The sequence below is a fragment of the Balaenoptera ricei genome, chromosome 1, assembly GCF_028023285.1.
Source record: "Balaenoptera ricei isolate mBalRic1 chromosome 1, mBalRic1.hap2, whole genome shotgun sequence".
Classification (NCBI taxonomy): domain Eukaryota; kingdom Metazoa; phylum Chordata; class Mammalia; order Artiodactyla; family Balaenopteridae; genus Balaenoptera; species Balaenoptera ricei.
Genome location: NC_082639.1, coordinates 80,545,991 through 80,573,806, shown reverse-complemented (window position 1 = coordinate 80,573,806; position 27,816 = coordinate 80,545,991). Strand labels below are relative to the sequence as shown.

General features: G+C 36.8%; 1 protein-coding gene across 3 annotated transcripts; it reads right to left on the bottom strand.

Annotated features, from left to right (window-relative positions):
- Nucleotides 1-1,400: 1,400 nt before the first annotated feature.
- On the bottom strand, nucleotides 1,401-27,144 carry CDC7 (cell division cycle 7). 3 transcript variants are annotated; one of them, XM_059926222.1, is made up of 12 exons: nucleotides 27,045-27,144; nucleotides 26,160-26,354; nucleotides 18,153-18,236; nucleotides 16,536-16,671; nucleotides 13,142-13,235; nucleotides 12,914-13,056; nucleotides 11,734-11,986; nucleotides 11,014-11,109; nucleotides 10,077-10,255; nucleotides 9,183-9,265; nucleotides 6,543-6,692; nucleotides 1,401-3,164 (listed from the first exon to the last, which is right to left on the bottom strand). In XM_059926222.1, the coding sequence occupies exons 2-12, from the start codon at nucleotides 26,272-26,274 to the stop codon at nucleotides 2,770-2,772; spliced, it is 1,728 nt and encodes a 575-aa protein (XP_059782205.1). In that variant the 5' UTR covers nucleotides 26,275-26,354; nucleotides 27,045-27,144; the 3' UTR covers nucleotides 1,401-2,769. The 3 variants fall into 3 exon arrangements, with proteins under 3 accessions (XP_059782205.1, XP_059782190.1, XP_059782196.1); XM_059926207.1 differs by lacking the exon at nucleotides 27,045-27,144 and adding an exon at nucleotides 26,663-26,962; XM_059926213.1 differs by lacking the exon at nucleotides 27,045-27,144 and adding an exon at nucleotides 26,444-26,514.
- Nucleotides 27,145-27,816: the final 672 nt, after the last annotated feature.

Sequence of the window (27,816 nt, the reverse complement as noted above, 5' to 3'; positions counted from 1 at the left end):
GGAAGATAGTTCAAACACCTAATTTGACAAAATTAGGAAATGGCAACATCAGTTCTAAGAACATAGGAAAAAATCTGAACAGAGAATTGACATTTCTGCCTGGTGTTAGTGTTCTTTAAAGACCACAGACAGCACACACAGTTGTAGGCGGAAACAATACATCTGCAGACACTGGCAGGCAGCATTACCCGCCAAATTTGGCCACAGTTTCTTAAGATAAATAACTTTTCGGTGACGCGTAGGGCTGAAATTACATAAACAGCAGAAATTACTAAGACCTAAGCCTACGAGTTTTGTGGGTTTCAAGATTTCATGCAATCAATATTCTGACATCTGTAACACCATTTTGTTACTGATGCCAGGAACGTAAGAGATTAATAACATTGCTTGATGACTTATGTTCAGATTTTGAATAAACTAAGTTTAATTCTTTGGAATAACCATTCTTGAGCCACATTTTTATTTAGGTCATTAAGACAACCATAAGCATCTCCTTATAAGGAAAAGTTTCATTAAAAATGCTAGAGAGCTGCAGCCTGTTTTGAAAACCAATACTTGTAGCTTGTTGTATTAATAGTTATAAATGTCTAAGGCTTATTAAATGAAAACACCCATAACAGTTTTATCTCAAGAGTCTGAGCAATAAGAATTTTAAAAAGCTGACAATGAAAAATAGCTGAATATTCTGGGAGATTCCATAGTAATAGGAAATGGCATTAACTAGTTACCTTCTCAGTCTTTCCCTAGAAATGACTATTCTGCCTATTAATATAATCTTTTAGGGAGATATCTGTTGTTGTAAAATAGTGTTCAGAAGGCTGAAAAACCTGAAGAATATGAATAGGGAAGCGCCTTCCTAATTTTTAACTACAAAACACCAAAAATTGAGGCAACGTTCTCTAGTGGGATTGAAATTCCCTGAGAACTAACTTGTAACACTGGATATCTTTTAAAACACTAGCTCCTTTTACCTTCCCTTACATATCAACCAAATTCTATTCTTAAAGTCGAGTATTTCAACTTTTCTATTCAAAAGACATTAATGGAAAGTTGAAACCACAGCCCTGAATATTAAACTTTCTTAGAGAATGTCTCCTTACTTGCACTTTTGGTAAATTTTTCTTCCTGTTAATTTTCTGAGAATATGTTAACTTGATTGTGAGCCACATTTCTATAAAGAAATACATCTATCTTTCATATATTACTTGAGTCAGGTCAATGTTTGTTAACTTACTACCAACTATTTGTTGAACAGAGAGAATTCATCAGTCTCAGAAGGCAAATACTCCTAGTGGTCAATACTTTTTTAAAAAAGGGCATTTTTCAAAAAAAAAAAAAAAAAAGGGCATTTTTCAAATGAGTAGTCTGACATTGACATAAAAAATATAAAAGGATGACTTTATTAAACATACAAATTCAAGAACATTAAAGTTTTTTTTTAAAAAAGATTACAGCATGAGAAGCTAGCAGATCAATGGTAATGGTATATATATATATATATATAATACTTGCCAAACAGAGTATAGATAAGACATACTAACTTCAGTGCTCAAAACAACAAAAAGAATGTTGTATCTACCTTAGCTGTACTATAACTCTATGACTACTAAGTGGGAAACTTCTCAGCAGACCCACACTCGCAGACTTATTTCCCATAGTAAATTTGATATGCTGTCATTGATATGTATATCATTTTGGAATGTCATAATACATAAACCTCTTAGTTCCTTTTCTGCATTGCCTACTTCTTTAGAACTCTTCCCAACCTACCCCAAGACTCTAGTAAGCATCCTTCTCTGAGCAGGACCAACTTGGTCAGAACAGGGTATAGAATGGCTCTAGCCAGAGGAAAAATCTCCAATAATATTCTCAATTCTGTGTTCACTTTTCCTTTTAGCAGCTACCTAATCATATCTAAGATGGTATGAAAAAACCATACACATTCAGAGAAAAAGAAAAGCATTTTGGACTATCAATCTTTACCTTAGTCCTGCAGCTTCCCTTTATCAACCAGTGAACACACTATTTTAATTTCTCAACTGTGAACACAGGCAATATTTAACAAAGCACCCAGAAACTTTGTGGAAAGTATCATAAAATTTCCAAGGAGAATGTGTTAGGTGAGGGTAGAGAAGGCAGAAAAATCAAGAGAAACCATTAAGAAAAACATGGCAATTCACACAAAAAATGCTTTCACAAAATACTTTTAAAAAATGAATAAATTAAATTCAATTTCAAGTAATATCCCCCCAATATTTTTTCATTGTTTTAGTGTTCATAAAAGGTATAATATATGCCTCTAGAAAAGGAAATTATCTTCTTTACCTACAGAATGGTTAGAGTACCAGGACCAGGTGGAGTTTTCCAAAAGTACAGATAGTTCAAAGAAACCAGTAAGCTAAGTCTTTTGACTCATTTAATCCCTGTCACAACCCTTAATTTTAAGACTCGTACCTTGAACCCCTATGTACTAGGCTAAGACTGCTCTTATTTCTGCATATGGCAGTGACAAGCAATTAGGGAAATGAAAGATCTGATTCTACTCGGGTAGATCTAACTCAAAGATCATTTTGTTAGTCTAAGAACTATCCTAGTCATCTTAAATAATCTTAATCCATATTTTAGAATCTGCCAGGAGAGCAAATACTAAAACTTTTAAATAAATTATTCACCCTGCCCGGGTCTCCAATCAAGAATTTATGGCTATTACAAATAACTCTTTTTCACCTCACCTCATAATACACAACAGCAAACTTTAAAGAACAATAATCATAAGCTCATATCTTTGAAAAATGGATGCAACAAAGCTTCTTCTGCTGTTATTCTTGAAGCCGGATTTAGATCTAGGAGTTTATCAAGCAGGTCATAAGCTGCATCAGGTACCTCATCCCAGCCTTCTAGATTGGTAGGAGACTCATCAAAATTACCCCCACAGCCACTACTGTCCCCTTTATACAATGAATTCCCTGAGTGTTGTGCTTTAGGTGTTTGTATGAGGTGAGCAGCTTTATGGTCCATCTTCTCTGAAAAAGTTGGGTCTTGAGAAGTGAGCTCTTGTATATCACTTGTTAATTTAGGAGTGTTAGAATTTACACCTCTGAGCTTCTCACAGAGTTTTCTCAAGTCTTGTGCTGGAACTTCTTTGCTACACAATATTGATTTGCCTAAAAGAGAAAAAATATACATATTTTATATTATTTGAATATATCAGAAGTCTCTCCCATGAGAAACATGCAAGTCCAACTGCATGCTTTTTGGATATATTTACACTGAATATGAGATAGAACATCACGTGCTATATTTAAGTTGTGTTTTACCTTACATAGTTGAAGGTCAAATCATAAAGTGAAAGACTTGACTCTGTCAAAGTCTCCAGCTTCATTATATTCTTCTGTAATCTTTAATCAGCTGCAGCTCCCATTCCCTCTCCCTCTTCCAAGCTTCTACATGCCTCTGACTACATGGTTCCTGTCTTTGATTAGGATGCCCTGCACCTCCCCCTCAACTCCGTGCCCAGAATACTCCCACTTAGGGCACCACTCAGTTCAAGCGTTACCTCTAAGAGGCCTGACACTCACAGAGTTGATCATTCTAAGCTTCTGCTATATCCTGTGAAGGTTTCTATTATTACTTTTGCTATTCTGTATTGTAACTGATAAAATATATGTCTGTCTCACCTGCTAGACTATGAGCCTTTGAAGATAGGGACTGTCTTTTTTATCTTCGAACCCCCAAAACCTAGACATCCATACTAGGTACATACTAGGTTCTCAATTAATGCCTGTTGGACTAGACAAAAAGGCATTATTCAGCTTCTCACATCTTTGTTCAAATATCACATCCTTATTACAGATGCTGTCCTTAACCAACCTATTCAAAATAGCTAAGCCTTCTTCACTCCCTTTCCCCTTTTATTTTTCTCAATACCACCCGTCTGTCTGACAGTATGTATTTATTTTTTCTCTCCCATTAGAATTTAAGCTCTATGAGAAGAGACGCAATAATAGTCTATCTAACCTAGTACACATATGGTCTCAATAAATGTTTTTAAATCAGTTAATAAACCAACCAGATCTTTGTTTTAAAAAATATAAATGTCTTTGAAACAATTCCCCAACAAAATTATTAGATATCGGCAAAAATAAGCTAGGCACACAAATAGGCAATAGTCTGTTACTTTTGCCGTATTATTTCCTTATTAAATAGAAATGGCTCTAAACAATGAGTTTGCATAGCACTTAGATTCCTTTCTGGGGTATGTGGATTGTTAACAAAACAATCTATCTCTGGGTGATAAAAAGTTACTTTTACATACACTCATCTCTGCTGGATAGGTGGACTAAGGTGGTGGGAAAAAAGGTGGTGGGGGGAAGCAGTGAGGGACAAAGGAAATAAACTACCCAAAACTAAGTTTGTGAGGGTAGAGCGTGTTAATCCTGTTTTACTTTTAAATCTATTTCCTTATTCTTATTCTCTCTAAAAAATTATAGCCAGAGGAGAATAGCTCAAGGTTTTTCTTCTGAATTTATTTAATTCAACGAGTACTTAATGACAGTCTACAATGGGGCCAGGTCTAGGGGTTGAGGACAGAGGGGAAGGTTACACACAACACAAGAGAAGTAGAGAAGTGCTCCTGCTGTTCTGGTAAGTCTCTTTGGGTCATAAAGGGGAACAAGGTCATCGTTGTTGAAGTTCTGAATCCTTTTGTATTCAGCCCAAAGTTATAGTAAGATTTGACTGCAATACAGCTGACCCTTGAATATCAAGGGAGTCAGGAGGGCTGACCCCCACGCAGTCAAAAATCTACATATAAATTTATAGTCTGTCCTCCGTATCTGCAGTTGATATGTGAATTCAACCAACTGTGGATCGTGCAGTACTGTAGTACTTATTGAAAAATATCTGCAAATAAGTGGATCCAAGCAGTTCAAACCCACGTTTTTCAAGGGTCAGCTGTAACTACAGAAGTCATACTAATGAAACTAAGACAAGTGCTATACAGCATTTTTAAAAATATGAGAACAAGCATTACAATGATAAATCTCTAAAAGCCCTTGCCTGCTATCATGATGCTTGCCCTACAATGTTTTTTTGTTAGATGTTGCACTTCCATTTTTGGTCATTATTTACTATTACAAATGGGGGAGATTTGAGCTCTTCAACAAAATGTTTTAGCGTTTGATAAATTTCATGTTCATAAACTTCTTATGAAGTTATTCAACAGCAGATGATAGTTTTCCCCATCAGTTGAAAATAAACATTCTCATGTAAGAATACAATTTCCAAGGCTTTGCTTCATGGTTCCATTTCCCATGTGTGTATGTAATATCTCACCCTATCACCCTCAGATAAAATTTTCTTATTATAGTTTCAAGAAAGGTGCAAGTCGTAGACTGTGCTGCAGAACCACAATCACCACTAAGCCTTCCTGGTGGATCAGACCACGGCACTGGTGCCCAAGCGAGGGACAATCATTTTTGCAGTGATTCTTACTCAGAAATGTTCTTGGTCAAAATCACTTGTGTTTTCAAACTAACAAGTCTCAACGCTTTCTAGGTATCATACTTTTCTGAACCATATTTTCCAGGAATAGGTGCGGTGAGACAGGCATATGTATTTCTTGAAGTTCCTCAGATAATTCTGATATGCACCCCTGATTAAGACCCACTGATTTGGGGGCTGGGCAAGAGGCAGCCCAACAACTTTTGAGGTGGGTTGACTGAAATTTTGTCCCAAAGAAGTGTTCCATATTTTGGGGCAGCATGCTGACTCAATCACACCCACCCACTTTGGAAAGTATTAACTATAATTGTGCATGGAGAATAAATACAAGGTGGCCATTTGAATTCAAGTTGTTGGCAAGAGCAAGGCTGAGATAATTCTCAGGTGCCCTATGAGGTACACTGCATATCCCAGACTTGAAGTACAAGAAGTTGTGTAGCTAAGATGACTTCCCACGTCCAATAAATGCTTACAATATTACTCCATCAGTAAAGGTATTCTGTTCATTTCGCTTCTCAGCTACTCTAACCCTAAGGAACCTGACAACAACATGCATCCTATTATGTCCCCTACTGCAGTCCTTACTACACTGTATTAGAATTAACTATTTACTTGTTAATACAGACTAAGAGTATTTAAGGCAGGCCCAAGAGCACCTGATGCTTAATAAATATACAATAAACAAATTAAAACATATTATGAAAAATATTTATGGAATAAAGTGAAACCATAACTACAGGGAGGTAAGATTTTATTCCTTATTCTTTTGTTTAAGATTATAAAGTTGAACTTTAAATATTGGAAAAGTGTAGTACTCTGCACTTGATAAGATAAACTGATTACATGTAGAGAAGAGAAGTGATAAATTATTTTCTTACACAATGCAATTAATTTTCAAGCAATTGAGAAACTTTGTATCTAACATCAGAGAACATTATGAATATGTTTATTTGTAAAGAGAATTTCATAATAATTTATTAAGTGATTTGTAGGAGATAATCAAAGGTATTTGCTTTGTTCTATAATATAAAATTGCTTACCAAAAGTTTTAGCAGCCTGGATAGTTTCCCTGGATCCACGAATTGTCATAATTTGAGCCAAAGCGGTTAAATCATCACTTGCTTTATAAAATGGATATCGTCCACTAAGCAAAGAAAGGAATATAACACCTGCAGACCACATGTCAATTGCTGTAACAGAAAACAAACTTAAAAAAAAATCCTCAATCTATAATTTTATTCCTACATCAGTAGTTCTCAACCTTTACTGTATATTCAAATCCTCTTAAGAGCCTTAAAAAAATTCTGATGCCCCGGCCAATCCCCTCAGAGGTTCTGATTTAATTGTTCTGGAGTAGGGCTCAGGCATCAGTATTTTTTTTTGAAGCTCCTCAGGTGCTTTTAATGATTTCAGGGTTAAGAATCCCTGGTTTAACATCCTTAATGCAAAATATTTTCTTTCTCGAGCAACATGAAAGTTGCTAAGTTTAAAAGGATATTTCATCATTAAGTAAATGCACATTTTATAACATCAAAATAAATCCAAAGTAGCTATGTAGGAAAAAATCTGGATGTACCCCAAGAGTTACACACCATAGTAATGAAAGTGTTTCACTTTAGCGAAAAGTATTAAATATTAGAAGCTCGTCTTCAGCAAGATGTTAACCCTAACTTTTGCTGTAGAAACTATTAATCTCTAGAATTCTGGCAGTTATGATTAAGACCAGCTCAGCCTCATGTGAAGAAACTCATTTTTTAAAAAAATGTTTAGGGGGACTTCCCTGGCTGTCCAGTGCTTAAGACTCTGCGCATCTACTGCAGGGGGCATGGGATCGATCCCTGGTCGGGGAACTAAGATCCCACATGCCGTGTGGCCAGAAAAAAAATGTTTAGGGACATCTTCTCTCCTAATGGCTGAACTCCCAGTATCATCAAGTTATTGGCTCTACTCCCTTGGCCACTGCGTCATCTGCCTTTCTTGGTTCCCTTTGTACCTCCGCCTGCTCCTTCAATGTTTTCTCCAAGCCTTAAGGGCTGAGGTTACCCAGAGTTCCGGCTTCTACCCTATATACTCTCCCTTATTGGCCCATACACTTCACAGCTTCAACTACCTTTTATATAGTAATGATGACAGTCAACTGTATTTCCAGTCCAGACTTCCCTGTGCTTCACTTACTTTTATCCTGTTGGACATCTCTATCTGGATGTTCCACATATATCACAAACCAATTATGCCCCCAATCATCTTCATCTTTCCCTGTACACCAGTTACTTCTTCTCCCCTTGGTTACTGGTACCCATTCAAATCTCCCAATCTAGGAGTCTGATAAACATCCTGGATGCCTTTTCCCCACCACTTCATACCCAAATCCCACATCCAATTATCCATCAAGCTCTGCCTTTCCAATATTTCGCTTCTCTTTTCAAAGATTTTTTTGATGTGGACCATTTTTAAAGTTTTCATTGAATTTGTTACACTATTGCTTCTGTTCTATGTTCTGGTTTTTTGGCCGTGAGGCATGCGGGATCCTAGCTCCCCGACCAGGGATCGAACCTGCACACCCTGCACTGGAAGGTGAAGTCTTAACCACTGGACCGCCAGGAAGTCCCCAATTCTTCACTTTACTGTTCATTTGTATTATTACTGCCCTCGTTCAGGTTTTCATCATCTCTCACCTGGACCTGGTCCCCTCTGTACACCTGCCAGAATGACCCATCTAGAATACAATTATTACCATCCCTTTTCCTTGAATAACTTTCCAAAACCTACAGGATACAGTCCAAGCCATATAACAACTGTGATCCGACACTCCTTGACTTTCATCATACATTCCAGCAACACTAAACTTTTATTGATTCCTGTATGACCATGCTATTTCTTGAGTTCTTCTGCTCATGCAAACCCCTCACTCCAATTTACATTCTCTTTTCAGATGTTCTATCTTCCATGAACTTCCTTCCATAATCCCTTCAGATAAGGTTAGATACCCCTAAAATACTCTGTATAAAGTTTTATAACCATACTTAACAGGTTATTTTATATTTGCAAGTGTGTCCTGACCAGAGTGTAAGCAGAGAATTTCATTCATTTTTTATATCATTAGCAAGCACAGAATAAACATAGAACAAATGAATACACTTCTGTAAGGTCCATAATCCAAGTGAATAGCAGGGTTCATCTATTCAATAAGATGTTCCATGACAACTCTTTCAGGCTGTAGACTTTTTTCTTTTTCAAAAATCTCTTTAATGCTATTATACTGTTTTCACAATAACAAAAAATTTTAATCAAACACACAATCATATGCGTATCACAGAAGAATTTTGAGGTATTAGACAAACACAAAATGTTTCAAGTCTTAAGTTAGCAAATACTACTAAACACAATTTTTTCCCCCACAAAGGTGATGTTAAAATTATTCCTGGTAAAATCATCTTGTAAACAGATAAGCAAAATGCAATCTATCGGGTTAAAAAAAAAAAAAAAGGAAACACTAGGATTAGGAGCTTTCATAAATAGCACTATCTCAAAAATGGGAATGCCACACTGCTAGAACCACTTACATAACTTAGTTAAAAGCAGCAGAGCTCAAATTTAATCATAAGTAGACAAAAATCATAAAATAAAATACACCCACGGCAACCAGTTTAACTGGGTTCTGTATTTCTAGTGCAACATACCTGTAGTTTGGTTGGGGCACTTTGTCAAGACCTCTGGTGCTCTGAATCCTGGTGTACCTGCCCTAGGTGCAACCTGTTGCTGCCTTATGATGATGAAATAAGATTTTTCTAGTTATGTAAAGTTTAATTATTTAAGACCAAAAAAAACATTTATCAATTTAGTTCACAGTAAATTCTACCTTGATATCTATATAAATATAAGTTATTACAAAGCAAATGATAATCCAGTGTGATGAAAATCCTGGATTTTGTTTCTATAGGTCTCTCCCCCCACACCAGTTCCCAGGCCTTATTCCAGAAGGGTTTTAAGGTAACTTCCAGGCATAAAAAGAGGTAGTACATGGTAAGAACCATAACAGAAAAATAGAAAACAATGGGAACTCTGAGGTATAAAAATTTATTTCTGTTTGGAGTGATTAATTTCTGAGATACCTGTTCACTTATATACTTGCGTTAATCAGGAAAGGCTCATGAAAGCTTATAAAAGTCGAAGGGAAGAAAGAAATGTATGTGGCAAACAGCTGAAGGTGGGAGTGAGAGAAGAGTTCTAGTATTTGGTTCAGGTTATTCTACACAGGCAGGAATAAAGAAAGAAAACAAGATTAAATCAGCAAGTAAAACATGCAATTCTGAAGTTTCATTAAGAGCTATCCCTACCCCTACCAAAATTATTTGCATGTAAAAGCAAAGAGCATTTGCATGTCAATGGAACAAATATGACAATACTTGTCCTTTGCTCTTCAAGGTACCAATCTGCATTAGTGCCTATGCAGTTCACAGAACTGCATTGTTCCCTTTCACTCACTCAAATCAACTGTCCACCAAAATCAATGCAATTTCTCATCTTGTCTGGCAGCATGCTGGTGATTTTATAGCACCATCAAAACACATTACCTTGAAAGGCAAATACTGCAAACTTTATCTGTTGCATAACAGTCACAGGTCAGGCTAGCTGGGCAAGAGCTGGCAGTTTTCCTCATCACACCACTATTCATAACTTTTGTAGAAATAGCCTTCTTTTTTGTTGCTAATTTTCTAGAGAGTAAATCCACAGTCTTTGACTGCTTCATAAGCTGTAAAAGAAAAGTCATATTCTCTATTTTCATGGCATTTAACATGATGCCTTTGAGATGCTAGTAGAGCAAAAAGCAATAGGGGAAGCGTAACTTTCAAAACTGCTGAATGTGCTGTTGGATTGTAAATAAACACTCATCTATCAAAATATTTAAGGTCTCTTTAGGTTACTGTGTTGAATAAACATATTAAAAATTTACTAACCATTCCTAGTTTGGTGAATATTTGTATTACACTTCATTAGAACTTTTCCTGAAATGTTACAAAACAGTTACATTCTAGTGTCTAACTGCATTTCAGAACTGTAAACTGCACAATTACATTGGCTAAAATTAGTTTTAATTTGTTCCTCATGCTATCTAGCTGCTACAGGATATCATAAGTCAATTTAAAACCACTTAACATTGATGATAATTTTGTAAATTTTACAAACATCTTTACGCTATCAACTGTGTGTCAGAAATGTGTTAGCTGTTGGGAGCTCACGTTCCAGCCAATGAGAGAAAAGGCCTTAACGTTCTAAATGTTCCTTTAGAGAAAGAGCAACAATAGTCAGCTAATCAAAAATGACGAAAAATTCCAAAAGAAAAGTTCAGAACTGGAGAAAATGAAAGCATTGACTAAATGCTCAAAGCAGTAATACCTTCTGCTAAAGCAAAACTCTTAAAAACTTACTGATAATAAAAGCTAGCCATTCCCCAAATTCTCTCCAGTGTACGACTGACTGATGATTGCACTATTAAGCTACATTACTTACTTTCACTGCAGGGCTCTCATGTGAAATGGAGCTGTGTATATTGAAATTTCTTTCTCCAAAAACAGAGCGCTGGACAGAAAGGCCTACAGATCCCTCCTACAATACCAACAAAAACAAGGAAAATAAGGATTATATCTCTAACACATTCTGCCAGCTGTACTCTGCCATAGTTTTGAAAGAGTTAAGTGACATAAAACAAAAACAGCTGCATCCAAGTCATTCTCAGGCACCAAAACACTTCTGTGAAAGGAGAAAACAGTCTAGACAGAACTCTTAACCCCCATACAATGTTACCACAGTCCACAAATATAAATAACTAAAAAATTCTAAAACCACCTGCATGGATGTTACATTTTGCTGTGCAGCTAAAATGGAGATAGACACTTCAGAATTTTTCCCCTATAACTAATGCTTTCTTTTAAAAAGGATAATTAATATGAACTTTATAACATGCAGGGAAAATTTATTATTTTCCATTTTTGTTATATAATGCAGTTATAATGACAAAGACATTATAAATCTACCAAGCAAAATTTTCAGTTCTGAAATCATAAAACAATCCATTGTAAATCTTAGTGAAATCTAACCAACTGAATATATAACACGTGTAAACAACATTTTTTTTTGTTGCAAGTGTTATCCTAGAATTGTAACTACCTCTGTTGAATGGAGTACATGTCTAGAACCGTATTAGTACTTAAGAAATAAAAGAGGTAGAACCTTTCCATCTTTTCCTTGTTTAATCTGAATTTGTGCATCTGGGTAGGGCCTTTTAAGAGAAGCTTTTGTGGTAGGCTGCTGATCCAGCTCCTTAGGTGCTGCGGGGCCACTCAATGAAATTTTGTTTCCGGTGATTACATAGGATTTATTTTGTGAACAGCTTTCCTGCTGAGCTTCAGACTGGACAAATTTGAGAAGCTCTATTTTAGTATCATGGGTTCCTTGGGCCAAACCAAAGTCTACCAAGGCATACCTATGAAACAAAAATAAGCACTTTTACTTCTCTGTAACAAAGCTTAGTTAATATCATAATATGCTCAAACCATATTCACACAGAAACTGTATTCTGTGGGGGATAAATTAAGGATTTATAACATTCTTGAAAAAAGAAGAGTAAGTTTTACAGACAAGGTAAGGATTTAATAGCTAACTACTGAAAATTAAGGAAAGATGTATCCCACACAAGAAAACATCTTTTCTCCCCTTCTTCCAATGGCTTGTGCAGACAAGGCAACAAGGAATGCAGGATGTAAACACAATCTTTTGTCCTCTGATGGTGGCAGAGATGGCATCATAGCAGATAAGTTTTAATTAACAAGTTTAAAAGAAAAATATATTAAAATCATGGTTTAAAAATCTGATTAATTAAAGAAAAAATTAAAAGTCAGGAATACAAAAGCCCAAGAAGTTATGGTTCTATTATCCTTATTATACTCAATATGAGCCATTATATAAACAGCAGTTTTTAAGTTTTCAGCTTACAATGCCTCTATGTATATAATCAGCATAAAAAATATTCAAAAAACAAAACTTTAGTGTTGAAACATGGAATTGGCTATCATGTGGTCCAATCCCCTCATTTACTAGAAAACAAAAATGAAGCCCAGAGATAAATGTATAAGGTTAAACAAACAAACAACAAAAAACCAGACCCTTTCTAAGGGTCTAATAAGCTTTTAGCTATTTCCACTGAGCCATGCTATACCTCATGACGTACACTGTTTTACTAATACAATTTTTTCTTCTCCTTGAGGGTATTTCCCTTCCTCAACCACAATGAAAATCTGAAACAGAAAAAGATGTGTGTGGCTGTTGCAGGATGCTCTGCATCTAAGAGATGGACCCCACAGCACAGATTCAGTCAAGTATTAAGTATTTGCTGGCAACTTTCCATACTTACTGTCTCAAGCGCCTATTATATAAAAAATTGCTGGGCTTAACATCACGGTGAACAATACCAAACTGATGAATGCGTTTCAAAGCTTTGAACAGATTAAACATATATTCCCGTACTTCTTGAAAAGAAAGAGAATTCAAAATGTCCTAGAATAAAGTTATGAATAAGGTTATAAGATTGTTTTCAATGAAATATTTAGCTAATAAAAATTCAAGAAATATTAAAACCTACCAAAAAGGACTCATGTTCCAGATATGGCATAGCAATAACCACATGATCATTCTTCCTAAAGCAGTGTTTAACTCCCATGACATTGTCGTGCCCCCTAGTGGAAAAATGCACAACGAACTTAAGAAGAAAGGTCAAATGAACTGAAACTTTATGCAGTTTTTTAAAAAATGCAATTTTAGCAATGCATAAATAATGCCAGAAAACTAACTTAAAGCCGTCACCATATAGGAGAGATTACTCATTTAACTGACTTATACAAGATAAAGGTTTTTTTTTTTTTTAAATAAAAACAGTACCAGTTATGAGGTTATAATTCAAAACGAGATAATTACAGTTTTAACTGGGGAGGTGATAGAATGGGAAGGAAAAGAGAAATAATAAAAATGAATTAACAAGACTTAGTAGCAGATAAGATGGTAACAGTAATAAATAAATCAAGTAAAAATTAATAATAGCTAATATTTATTGAACATTCACTACATGCCAAGCTCTAAGCACTTCACACCTATCAACAAATTCACTTAATTTTCACAACAACCCTATAAGGATGGTGCCATTATTTCCTACCCGCCCCCCCTTTTTTTTTAACATATAAGGAAACTGAGGGACAGACAGGCTAAGGAACTTCCCCAAGGTAACTCAATTAGTAGGTCATGGAGCCAGAATTTGAATCCAGGCAGTGTGCTCCAGACCTAGACTATTAACCACTATACTATACTACCTCAGAGAAAGGTGAGGAAACTAGGGTAAACTGGATTTTCACAGTTTTGAGACTCAGTAAGTAAAACAACATGGATACCAACAAAATATGTAGAGAAAACAGGAAAAGAAGCATCAAAAACCAAAACCTCACCATTTTGACAGAGATATCTAGATACAAGACTATATCTTAAGTGAGAAGTCAAGTGTAAGTCAGTGACAGTATTATAGAAAAATGATACCTAAAGCTGTGAAATTATTAGAGAAGAGAAAACTGAGCCTTGGAAAAGTCTCATGTTGGAGGGCAAAATAAGGAAGGAGCAGAAAGCCCAGATAGGGACATCCGCAAGTGAGGAGTTTTCAAGGAAGGGATGATCAACAAGGAGGTCAATTAGAATAAGGACTGAGGGAAGGCTTTCAGTCTGGCAAGAGGAATTAACTGGCAAAAATTAACTAATTTTCAGAAAGCAGTTTAAGTGGAAAGGAAGAGGCCAAACAGGATTTAAGGAGGGAAAATAGTATACAATGGAAACAGAACATAAAGACAATTTTCCCGAAATATCTGTCAAAGAATAAAAACCAGTGTGGGAGCTAGAAAGGAAGCAAGATCAGGTAGACATTTTTTAGCATGCACATTTTTGAACAACAAGGAAAGAAAAAGTGGTAGAGGGAGTTATTTAAAGTGTGGAAAAAGGAATAATCTTATTCAGGGGACTAGAAGGTATTATGTAATCATGCCTTACAGAAGCCATCTTATTCTCTTGTCTTCTATAATAAACAGAGGTGTAAAACAAATTAATAGGTGTGTTTATTCATTCAATAGATATTTAGTGGGCACTGTTACTTGACAGACACTATGTTAGACATTAAGGATGAGAAGGTGAATAAAAATTAACATGATTTATGCCCTCATGGACTTTACTAAATAGTGGGCAATATGGATAATAAACCAGGTAACAAATAATGACAAATTATGGTAAGGGTTTTGAAATATATCAAAAGGTGCTGTGACAATAAAAAATAGAATCTAATTCAGAGAAGACCTCTTTGAAGTGGTACCATTCTTGCTCAGAGCAGAAAGATGAGGAGTCAGCATGCAAGGACTGGGAGGGATCTTCCTGGATAGGGAAGAAGTATGGGTAGTGGCCCTGAAGTGAGAAAGCTCTTGACACAAATTTGAGTAGCTAAAGAAAATAGAGCACAGTGAAGGAGGTGGAAAGGCTGGCATGGGATAAAGTTGGATTTTTTTTTCAAAGAACATTGGGAAACCACTGAAGAATTGTTAAGTAGTGGAAGTAATAGTATCCAATTTATATTACATACATACATATTTTTATACTTTAAGAATCACTCTGGCTGTTTTGTGACTATGGGATTAAGAGGAGAAGAGAAGAAGCAGGCTATTGTAGTAATCTACACTTGGACTGAGATAGCAGTTGAGAAGACAAAGATATGGATGAGATTTTAGATATATTTTGGAGGCAGAATTGCCAGGACATGGTGATGGAGTGGACTAGGAGAGAAATGGAAAAATTGAGTGTGATTACTAGGTTTCTGGCTTGAGTAACTAGGTAGACTGTGGTACCATTTGCTGAGATGGGTAGATGAAAACAGATTGTTGCAACAGGTAATTTTTGGGGCAGGTGAAGGTGGATTAAAATTTAGTTTTTGGCATATTAGGTTTGAGATGTTTATTAGGTACCCAAATGGAAATATCAAATCGTCAGGTGGATATATACAAATCTGCAGTTAAGAGGTCTGAGGTTAGATATACACTTGTGGGAATCATTACTATATATTTAAAGCCACATGGAATACAGGACACCACCTAAAGAAGTCTAGAGAAAGAAAGCCCAGGATCAAGCACTGAGGAACTCCAAAATTTAGGGGTCAGGTGGAAGAGGAAGAACTGGCAAAGGATACTGAAAATGAAAGGCCAAATAAAGCAGGAAGAAATCAAGGAGTATATGGTAGTACAGAAGTCAAAAGACAATGGTTCAAATCAATTATGCTAAACACTGCCAGGAGTTCATGTGAACAGAAAAAGGAACCGGCAAAACAAAGTCATGGTTGCCTCTAAAGTAGTTTCCGTTTAGCATAGCGGAGAGCAGCCTCACTGTGTGTGTGTGTGGCAAAAGGCGGGTGTGGAAGTGAAAACAGTCTGTGCAGGTAATTTTTGAGAAGTCTGGCCATGAAGGTAAGCAAAGAAATGATGGAGTAGCTGGAAGAGGGATGGCGGTACAGGGAGGATAAGAGATACTACATCATGTCTCTATGTTGACAGGAATGACCTAGCAGAGAGAAACCAAATAGAAAGACATGCCAGAGGATTCTGTTGTTCAAAATAAAATATGAGATGAGGCTGTCAATATCTGGGGAGATGTGAAATGAGTTCCCCACATTTAAAAAAATATCTACACCATGGAAGCCAAGGTTTATGATTTGGCAGGAAGATTAGAAAAAGAAGTGGTAAGAGAGCAGGAAGTCAAGCTGAGCCTCAGGAGAAATCCACTCTAAAAATTAACATAAACTTAACTAGCCATTCCAAGATTAGCGGAAAAGTACTAGCAAACTGCAAATACCTGACTGAAGAATATGTTTAATCCACAATCTCATCATCCCTATTAGATATCTACTTAAAAATCTTAAAAATTATATACAGCAGTTCAATTAAAAATATCTTTAAATTGCCTACCCAGCCACTGTTAGGCACTGAAGCTCAGCTGCAATTCTTACAGGATGACTTGTTGGAATTAAGTGTTTCAGAGCAATTTTCTCTTCAGGTCCTACTTGTAACTGTGTTGTGGCCAAATACACAGAGCTGAAAGTGCCTGTAAAACAATTTATTAGATTTTTCAATATTTGGTTTTTAAAAATGTTTATGAGACAATGCTAAAATATTCTTAAAAACTGTTTGGAACCCATAAAAATATCATAATCTGTCATCAATATTTTAATGACACTGAATACAAAAAGCAAACACATTTGTAAATACAACTTATTTTCAATTTTTAATACATTCTTAACTGTCCTCACATCTTTAGGGAGTATATTAATTCAGCAAAGCTATACAGTAAATCTGTTTGACTGAGTTAGCATAAAATATTTCCATGGTATGACCCAATCTACCAAGTATCTTTCTACAATATTATCATTGGAAATTACTTTCTTAAGACTTGGATTCAGTTCTGTTAGAAGTAAAAATGATAACAGTCTTAGAGGGAAAAAAAACCTACATTTTTTATTTTAAAAAGTTTTTTTAAACTTTTAAATTCACCATGAAACTAAACAGAAAAAATATAAGATTTGGTGGTCAGTTAAATCTGAGAAATACTGAGTTAAAGCAAATTGATAGATTATTTCTAGACCTTTAATGTACTGAAGTACAACATAAATAACCAAAAGGGAGCTATACATGCTATAGTTTTCAAACTTATTAGCCTTAGATCACACTCCACTCCTCCCCCTCTCCAGGAATAGTTAACTACTTGTTATGAGGACATCAGTTTTCCAGAACAAAGTTTTTGAACACTAAGTCAGTGTTCAAAAAAAGCTAAGAAAAAAAACGTAAAGATTTGCTTCTTACATCCCAAATCATCTCATCTTCTAATTTCTCTGCCTTCACTGACTCAGCCTTTTCTCATCTCACACTTTCCATTGTGAAAAGCAAGCAATGAATAAATGGAAGTTTTGTTGCTTTTTGGGGTTTTTTTACTGTTAAGTTTTTATTTACTATTTCTCAGTATAGTCACTAAAAAGTTCTATTATCTTTTATCTTCTCAATCCCTTCACATCTGCCTGCCAAATTCACCCTTCATTCAATCAATATGATTGCCAGTCTCTCAATGGTATTTACGTAAATACTGACTATCCTATAAATATTGTTACCACTTTATTTTCATCATTTTGCCATGAAAAATTGCCATTGTTCAACATACAATTCTACCTAAACGCAATGGAGAAAGAGAAAAAATATTCAGCTTTCCCTGATCAAATCCCCCCACTTAAATCTTAAACTTTTTATTTTTCATAATTATCATTAATAATATATTATTAATATAGCAACACTTTTAATAGTATAAAATTATAAAGGTTAAAATAGGACTGTTCATTCTACTGTAAATATTTATTTATTCTTCCATTCTTTCCAAGGAAAAAAGAAAATCTGATAATTAGTAATATAACCATGGTCTTAGTATTTTTAAAAGGGGTATTTTTCCAATAAGAATTAATAATGAAAATCAAGATTATACAAAGGAAAACAGGAGGAAAAAAAAGCTTATAAAGATAATGAAGTATATCCCCAGATTACCTTCTCCAATTTTGTCCTTAATCTTAAACACATTACCAAGCTGTGGTACAGCTTCGTAAAGCTTCTGAATATCTTTCTTAACACCTATCAAGGAAAAAAGAATTTAGGTACAATTAATTACTTAGGTTAAAAAATCTCAATAAAATAATTTCTAAAACATAATTATATTACAAATAAAAATATCTATAAAAAACCTTAAACTCATGATAAGACTAAAACCCCATCAAGTTGCTCTAACTCACACACCTCTTGAACAGACAAAACTGCAAAGTAACTGAATCACTCACACCCAATTGCTGTTACTCTGAAATTACATACTAACATATAGATACACTGTCACTGCATAGAGTGCAACACAATGAAGAAGCTAAATTTAAAAAATAACTAAACAATTTGTGCTGCGATCACTAGATGGCATGACAAGGACATAATGCAATCTTCTTGAAAACTATTTCTTTCCCCCAAAGATACAAAATCTTATAGGCTTGGAAAAGTTTTACATATTGAATATTCACAGTATACTCTAGAAAGAAGGTCTACTAAAGGTGTCCAAAATGTTAAAAAAAATATTCTTTAAAAATTGTCCCAATTACCAGTAGTATACCTATATCTTGACAGCAGAAAAATCATTACTTTTAAATAAATATAAGCTCTTTACAAAAACCTACATGGTTAAAATTCAGAGAGGCAATAATACAAAATGTGATAAACTACTGGATACAAAAAAGAACTACATAAGAGTCCTCAGATTTTATTACAATATCTAGGCCAAGCATCAGCTACTTTTAAAGTTATAATAACACTCTGCATCATGCAACAGTTTTAAGACATTTTCAAAGCACCTTCACACATATTATCTTTTCAGATCTACATAATAGCACTGTGATATTGGGAGAACAGAAATAATTATCCTCATCTTTCAGAGAAGGAATCCATATTCAGGGAAATTAAATCATTTGTCCAATTTCACAGAGGTACTGCTGATAAGTTTATATTTATTTATTTATTTATTTTTGGATGTGTTGGGTCTTCGTTTCTGTGCGAGGGCTTTCTCCAGTTGCGGCGAGCGGGGGCCACTCTTCATCGCGGTGCGCGGGCCTCTCACTGTCACGGCCTCTCCCGTTGCGGAGCACAGGCTCCAGACGCGCAGGCTCAGCAGTTGTGGCTCACGGGCCCAGCCGCTCCACGGCATGTGGGATCCTCCCGGACCGGGGCACGAACCCGTGTCCCCTGCATTGGCAGGCGGACTCCCAACCACTGCGCCACCAGGGAAGCCCTGATAAGTTTATAGACTCACTCATTTAACAAACACTGTGTTTTTAAAAATGCCCAGCAATTGGCATATTAAAAATACAAATGAACAAAGGTGGTGAAGCCCCTGTTCTCTAGGAGCTTAGTCTGGTGGAAGAGACAGATGTTAAAAGCTCACTTTTAATACAAGATTTTAACTGTAATATTAGAGGAATGCACATATTACTTTGTAGAAGGGGGGAGGGGAATGAACACTTCTGAAGGTGCCAGGAAGCTTCAGGTGACTGTTAACCTGTGTTTTGAAGCATTCACCAAGTAGAGAAAGTGCAAGAAGGCATTTTAGGAAGGAACTACTATCTATGCAAAGACATGGAAAAGGAAAAAGGCATGGATTACTGTGGAGGGAGGGGAGAGTAGGAGAGATAATAAAATTCAATGTGGCTGAGAAAGGAAAGGCAGAGGATGCAAAGGAAGGCCATGTAAAGTTTTTAAGCAGGAAGATGACAAGTTGAGGATAAATCTGAGGTGAAGAATACGAAGAGGTGGAGATTAAATTAAGAGGCCAAGAAGACCTAATCCAGTAGCCTTTCCACTATATCACTCCATCTAAGGTAATGGGAAGAACTTACTTAAATTACCCTCACCTTCCCATCTACCTTGCAGATGAACTGGAGAAGCTTCATGGATTTCAATATAACAAGCAATATAACAGTAATCCTGTGAACCAGTTTTGGAGATGAGAGGCCCAAATCAAAATGCTGGCTCCACTATTACCCAGCTGGTATGACCTTTCTAGAGCACACAGCTTATCCTCTGTGAGCCTTAATTTCCCCAACTATAGAAAAGGGGGCATAACAGTACACATGCCGCTGAAATACTGTGAGGATTAAATGAAATAATATACATAACACAAGAGCAGCTTCTAACACAATGCCCGACACATTGTAAATATTAAATTATACTGGTGATTCTTATTGTTGTGGTAACTATTATTAACATTATTTCTTTAGGGCTTTTGCTCTTACTATTCCCTCTACTTGAAATCCTCTTCCCTTATAACTTCCTATGGCTGGCTCAATTGTCACAGTTTCCTCTGACATCGCTAGTTAAATTAGCGCTCCTCCCATTATCCACATTACCCTGTTTATTGTCTTTGGAGTTCTTATCCACTATAAAATTATCCTGTTTATTTATTTGTTTGCTGTCTGCCTCCTCCCACTAGAATATAAGCTCCACCAGTACAGGCTCCCTGTCTGTATAATTCACCACAATGCACTCAGCTCTTAGAAAACTGCCTGGCATGTTTGTTGAATGAATGAATTCTTACTATCCTCATGGTTGTTCAGAGACAGCTGTAGGAAAAAAAAAAAAGCAAAAGTTTACAAGTTACAACAGAGTGAAGCCAAAGACAAAAGCAATCACTTCACCATCAGCTACCACACTACTTCTCCCTGGAAAACAAAACCAAGGCCTGGGGGAAAAGCTGGTTTTCTAGCAGTAATAGTTGCCACAGTCAATTGCAATCTTTCCTAATGAGTGTCAAGTCCAACCAGCTTCAAATTCCAGTGTCATAGGAAAGGCATCATGAAAAGGCACTAAAATGATATATTCAATTTGTTATTACATTTCTTTGATTCTAAGACACAATTTTAACGACTCTGAAATTGGGATGCAACTTACAACTGTTGCTGGCCAGCATCAAAACTTATACAACAGGTGTCAATGACCTGAAGAAAATTCAAGAAATCACAGAGGAGCATTCACATTTAACCCTTAAGAGCCAAATGGCTGTAGGGAGGAATAGTAGAGGTGGTGAAGTAGAAATCAAACCTAGGCCAGCTCCACATAACCGGGCTGTTCTTAAGAACTCATTAACAATGACTTTTTTTTTTTAATGAATTCTTCAAAGAAATTCTGTATCACTAATGTTTGAGAACAGGGACTTCCCTGGTGGCGCAGTGGTTAAGAATCCGCCTGCCAAAGCAAGGGACACGGGTTTGATCCCTGGTCCGGGAAGATCCCACATGCACGGAGCAACTAAGCCCATGCGCCACAACTACTAAGCCTGAGCTCTAGAGCCCGTGAGCCACAACTACTGAGCCCGCATGCCGCAACTACTGAAGCTCGCTCGCCTAGAACCTGTGCTCCGCAACAAGAGAAGCCACCGCCGTGAGAAGCCTGTGCACTGCAATGAAGACCCAATGCAGCCAAAAAAACCAAAAACTAATGTAGGAGAACAATATTGTGAGGGAAAAAAATAGGATATCAACAAGTCTGAGTATAAAAAGTGATTCAGAAGAGACAGATCTGAAATGTTTATTTTCCATTTCATGTATGTCCCAGAGATATACAATTATTTGTCTAATTACATCTAAAAGAACTCTTCCAATAACTATATAAAAAAAATTCTAGGTGTTAAGGAAAGCACTGTCACAGTATAACTGGCAGTATTTCTGAGCAGTACATAAAATAATGGTGTATCTTACAATTAATGGTGTTTAGGTATGATGAAATATTTTAAGAACCATTTGTGGTCTTTTTATTACTAAATGTATTGAAGTGTTTGTGTGCATGTTTTGTTGTATATACATGATTAATTACAAAAGCTTTGTAGTAGGATGATATAGTTTCATGTGGCTATTTAAATTAAAATTAAATAAAATTAAAAATCAACTTCCTCAGTCACATTAGCCACATGTGACAACATACAAACATTTCTGTTAGCGCATAAAGTTCTATTGGACAGTGTTGATATAGAAAAAAGCCTGGAATCTAAAGAGTCTGGATTCAACTCCTATAATTAAACCACATTAGTGTTCAGGTTTTTAACCTTTAAAACAAAGGAACTGGATTAGATGAACTTTACCTTCCAACTACAATATTCTATGCTTTTCCTACGAGTTCCGCATTTTGGAACTTCCCTTTGCATAAACATGAGCTGGCAGTTAGTAGTAGAGATGCTGGTTAACTGTTAGAAATAACCAGGAAGAAAATATAAGTAGTAAGAAAATACTGTAATGCAAGGCCATGTGAATGACTATGCAAGCTCAATGTGCTTCCACACCACCACTCACTTACTATGTACTTACATATCTCTACAAAACTCAAACTATGTTTATATTAAGGTTTCCTGTCACTGCAGAACAACTTTGATGTTTCTGAACAACAGAAATATTTCCTGATGACCAAAGTGAATGAAAAATCCCCAGATTCTGAATTGGGAGATGAGAGTAGACAGTGAAAGAGAGTACTCATATCAAAAGCTAGAAAATACTACTAAAGGCAGAGACCAATGAATATATACTTTGAGGACTGGGGCAAGACCCTGAAAAGTCCACAAAGTAAAATATTGTTTAGGTCTTCATTAAATATTATGAAGGTCTACGCTTCTGTTTTGAAATTTTAAGCTAATTTTTTTTCTGCTACATAATATATCCAAGTTGGCTATAGCAACAGCGTCCTTAACCATACTCCCTGCTTTCACCCTCATCTTGTGCCACGTAAAAGCCAAAGAACTACCTCCTTTCCTCACCCTTCTCTTCGACTTCACTCTCATCACTCTCGCACTTCCACTCACATGACCTCCTAGCTATTTCTAAATGCTAGGCACACTCCCAGCTCAGGGCCTTCGTACTTGCTGATTCCTCTGTCTGGAATGCTCTTCCCCAGATACATGCACAGCTCACTCCTTCACCACCTTCAAGTCCTAGTTCAAATGGTACCACACTGAAGCCTTCTCCAACCAATTACACTTACTAAAATCACAATCTCCTCTCCCAATACCTCCTATCTCCCCTTCCCCTCTACATTTTCTTCACAGCACTAATCACTTTTGAACATACTATTTATTCATTTTCTATTTCTATCCACTAGATTGAGGGCACTGATTTTTGTCTGTTTTACGAACGGATTTATTCCTAGCACCTAGCACCTAGAAAGGTGCCTGCACATGATAGACACAGACATTTAAGAAATATTCATCATACAAATGAAATGTTTTCAATTACTTACCATGGAGTAAAACTGACCTCCAGGAATATATGTCATGCTTATTCTGGGGCTTCATGTACTGCCTAAAATAATGCTTCCTACAACTAGGGATATCATATAATTTAGCCCAAACTGGGACAGTCTTCAGAGTGAAAGGGGGCACTAATAATTACACTGTGACAACAGGCATAAACTGGATCTGTCTCAGGCAAACGAGGACGTTACCTATAACCCACTTTAGAATCGTAGGCTGAGAGCATCCATATAACACAATGAAAGCAAGCCTTCCAGTACAGTTCAACAGTATGGAGCAGACATTCAATATATATACAGTTTATACTTCATTCTTTCACTGAAAAGATCTTTATCACTTACTAAACTTGGCATATGGTAGATACTTAAAAAAAAAAAAAAAGCCTGCTGAAATAATGAAAGAATAAACATTTGATCTAATACTTTGCCAGGTACTTTGTTCATTGCAGCATTTTTCTTAATAGGAAAAAACAGAAGACAATCTAAAGGTTCAATAAGAAAAGGCAATTAAATAAATTATAGGATACCATGCAATGGAACATCAGGCAGTCCAAGCCCAGAGTATTTAATTACATTAAGAAATGTTCAAGATATATATTGCTAAGTTAAAAATGGAGATCAGAAATAAGTTGGCTGTGATCCTAATTCAGTTTTTTACAAAATGTATCTCTATATGCACAGGAAACCAAAGGAATACAACAAAATGTCAACAGTGGCAGTATCTGTACAGTGGGATATTTTCTTACTTAGACTTTCTGTATTTTCTTCAATAAGCATGTATAATTTTTATCAGAAAAAAAGTTATAAAAAGCTGACAAATATCCCAAAACAAAGGGCCATACTATGCAGCCATTGTACTAAAAATTTTACTTTATATCCTTTGGATGAATGATATCTAATCATTCAACCAAATATTTTCAGGCACCTACTATGTGTTGAAGACTGTTAGGCTCTGGGAATACAAAGATATATAAAAATCCCACCATCCAAAAGTTATTACATCAAAGGAGAGTAAATCACATTAGATCATGAGACAGTTATGTGCCTGGACTTCATCAGCTTTACTCCTTATTCAAGTTATGGTTTTGATATAATCTTAGCTTTTATTAAGGGTCAAATAAAAAAGAACCATATGAATAAAATTTCAGCATGTTTTATAAATTATCAAAGGTACTGTTTATAATGTTCAATGTTCTGTTCCATATAAAAGCCACCAAACTTTGGAAATCTGGAATAAAATTCACACCACTCTTCACTTCCTAGCAGATTTTCAGAAGAGTATTAGAATAGTACTTTTTACCTGAACGTATGCTAGAGCCAAGTCAGATTCATTCATTCATACACTCTGCCTAATGCACAATGTACATCAGGAGCTATACAAGATACTGCCTTCAAGGACCTTATAGTATAACTGAAGAGACAAAATACACAGAGTACTAAACAATACAAGAAGAATAATAATATAATGACTGTTATTGTATTATGTGTCTGATGACATAGGGAAAGGTGAACCGTGAAAAACAGGTAATTGCAAGAAAAATGGAAGGGAAGAGGGAAAGCATCCATGAAACTGGATGAAAGTGGCATTTTAAGATTATTCTAGTGGCAGTGTACAAAATGAACTGGAGGATGAAAAAAGAAGTGAAAGCAGGCAGTTTAAGTAAGAAACTTCGTTGTAGTTCAGGAGCAAAGTGTAAGGGAATGAATTAATGTGGTGAAAGTGGGAATGGGAAGAGGCAACACTATACCTACTAAAAGGAAGTAAGATAAAATTGGGTGACTGGATGAGAGGAGCAAATACAAAGCATAAGTCAAAGATAACTCTAAAGTTTTAAGCATAGAAACTTTAACTGGAATAATAGTGGCTTTCATCAAATGGGGACATCAGGAATGGTACGCATTTTAACATCAAAGATGAGTTTACCCTTAGCCAGAAAGCAAAAGTATGGGATGTCATATTTTTCTAGGGTCGAGTTAAAGTCTATTTTGTAGTGTATAAGTATATATCATGGACGAAAGGTCAAAATTAATATTTTTGAAAAAGCACTAAATATGCTTAAGACAAAGAAAAGAACATTTAGCTACATTTTAAGAAAAGAAAAGAAAAAAACAACAACAACAGTCAATTGGAACTCCTATTTAACCAATATTTATTGAATGCCTGCTATGTCCCAGGCACACTGCAGGAATGAAGGTGCATGTTACAGTGTACAAGATCAGGCATTGTTTGACCCTCTCCTTCTCATTTCAAGGTCTGGGTAAGGGTGAAGCAACACTTCATGATGTACACTGAGATACAGTCCTTCATTACTGCTACAAACATTTCATTTACTTTTGTCAACTAATTCTGCCTTTGAATATGTAAGTGAAAGTCCCTCCAATGCCGATTTCTAAATTCAAGCTTAATGCAATTTGGTGATTAGAAATAAGAACACAGGTCTAGAAGAGAAATTCTAGTTTGGATATCAACAAACTTTGTGTTCTTAGACAACGACTAATATTAGACTCTAGCAACTTCATCTGTAAAATGACATGGTTAGACTACAATCCTCCTTCTAAAATGCAATCCAATCCTAAATCTAGATCTTATGAAGCTTCACTGATTCGTAAAATGCTGCTATATAAACATACAACTCACTTTAAGATTCAGGACGTGTTTTTTGTTGTTGTTTGTTTTTAAATAATCGAAATTACAGAATTGTTGCCTGTACATCTTTGGCAATGAACACATACCTGGTAGTTTAAAATTCTGCTCATGTTTTTTTAATGAGCCATCCGCCAGAAACCGGCCACGAAGGGGAGAAAAAGCCGTTGGCTCCTCCATCTGAATCCCCAAAGAAGCCTCCATCGCAAAGCAACTGCGGCGCAAAACGCCAGCTAAGGGGTCATGTCCACAGGGGGAGCAAAGCAGCTGTGAAACTCGGCATACTGGAGAAGATGAGAAGTTTAAATCACTCAGTGAACTAAGCACTAAAAAATGCTACTGTCCCCAAAGGGGCAAACAATTAAAAACGCACCATATGTCCAAATCCCCAAAGGAAGGAAAACCGTGAGCCATTTCTAAGGATTCCATGGGCTTCACTTTCACCTCCCAGAAACACCGGCAGGGGGCCAAAGGGAAACGTGCCTAACCGAGGAGTCTCCCCGGCGGCCGCCGTCAGGGGCAAGGGCGGCGGTGGGAACTGCAGAGGCAGCGAATGCGGGGGGAGAGACCTTAGTGGGGAGAGCGGTTCGACCTGAGGAAGAGGGCTGGAGGAGGAGATCGTTTGACTATTGAAAGGCAGCGCCAGGCGGCTTGTCCAAGGCCCCACGCAAGTTGGTGGAGAACTGATACGACACGGCTCACGAGCGCCGGGCGGAGGAAGAGAAGGGGGAATGAACGGCATCCCTCGGCGAGCGCGGATTGCGAGCTCCGCGGGGAAGGACTTTCTTCCCTCAGACGCCAGACCGAACGGGATGCTTAGTGCGCAGGCGCACGACATTCCCGCCGCACGTCAGCGGGATCCGAAGTGGGGGGCGGGGTGGTAACTGCGCTGCGAAGAGACCGAAGTCACGATCCAGAATTCGTTTCTAATCCCTCACAATCCCGCGCCATGGAGCAAACCGTCGGAAACTCACGGTTTAAAGGAATACGACTTCTCTGGCTCCCCAAACGCCTGGGTCGCCGCCGCCGAGAGTGCCCACCTAGCGAGTCTGCCAAACGCGCCTGCGCAGCACTTCCCGCCTTGCTGCTTCTAATTGCTCATGCGCACTGTAAATGCCTCTGCGCCGCTTTATCTGCTACTGGGCGCTTGCGCAAGCGGGTTGGGTTTCTTTCCCAAGGCTGTGGCTGGCTGAAATAACGGTTACAGATATAAAGTCTGGGCATAATCCTTTACTGAAAAATAGAGTGAAACGTAAGGTTAAGGATCTAACAGTATTTTCAGGAAACAGGATAATTCAGAGACAGAAAAGTCTCAGGTACTGGAGTCGTAACACATCCCTACTTACAGAGACATTGGGGCCGCTGAATAAAAGACATTCATTTTCTTGACTCCCAGCTTCACTTGTTTTTGTTGAGTGCCCTACTTCTCCGTTAAAAGCAAGCAAACAGAGAAAGGCAAGTACTAATTGTTTATGGCTGTATTCGAAGAAATGAGCCCAGTGACATTCACTCAGTCGGTCAGTCAGTATATATTTGAGCCCTTGGCTCTGAGGCTGATTTCTAGAGGCTGGAGTTACAGCGGGGAACACATGATAGAAAAAACCGCCATGCCTTTATGAAGCTAAATTCCAGTGAGGCAGTGGCAATAAACAAATGAGCAACATTCTTTTTAGATATTGATTAGGGCTCCAAAGAAGGAAAAAAAGTGGAAGGATGTGATGGTGACTAAGAAGGAGTCACCAAGAT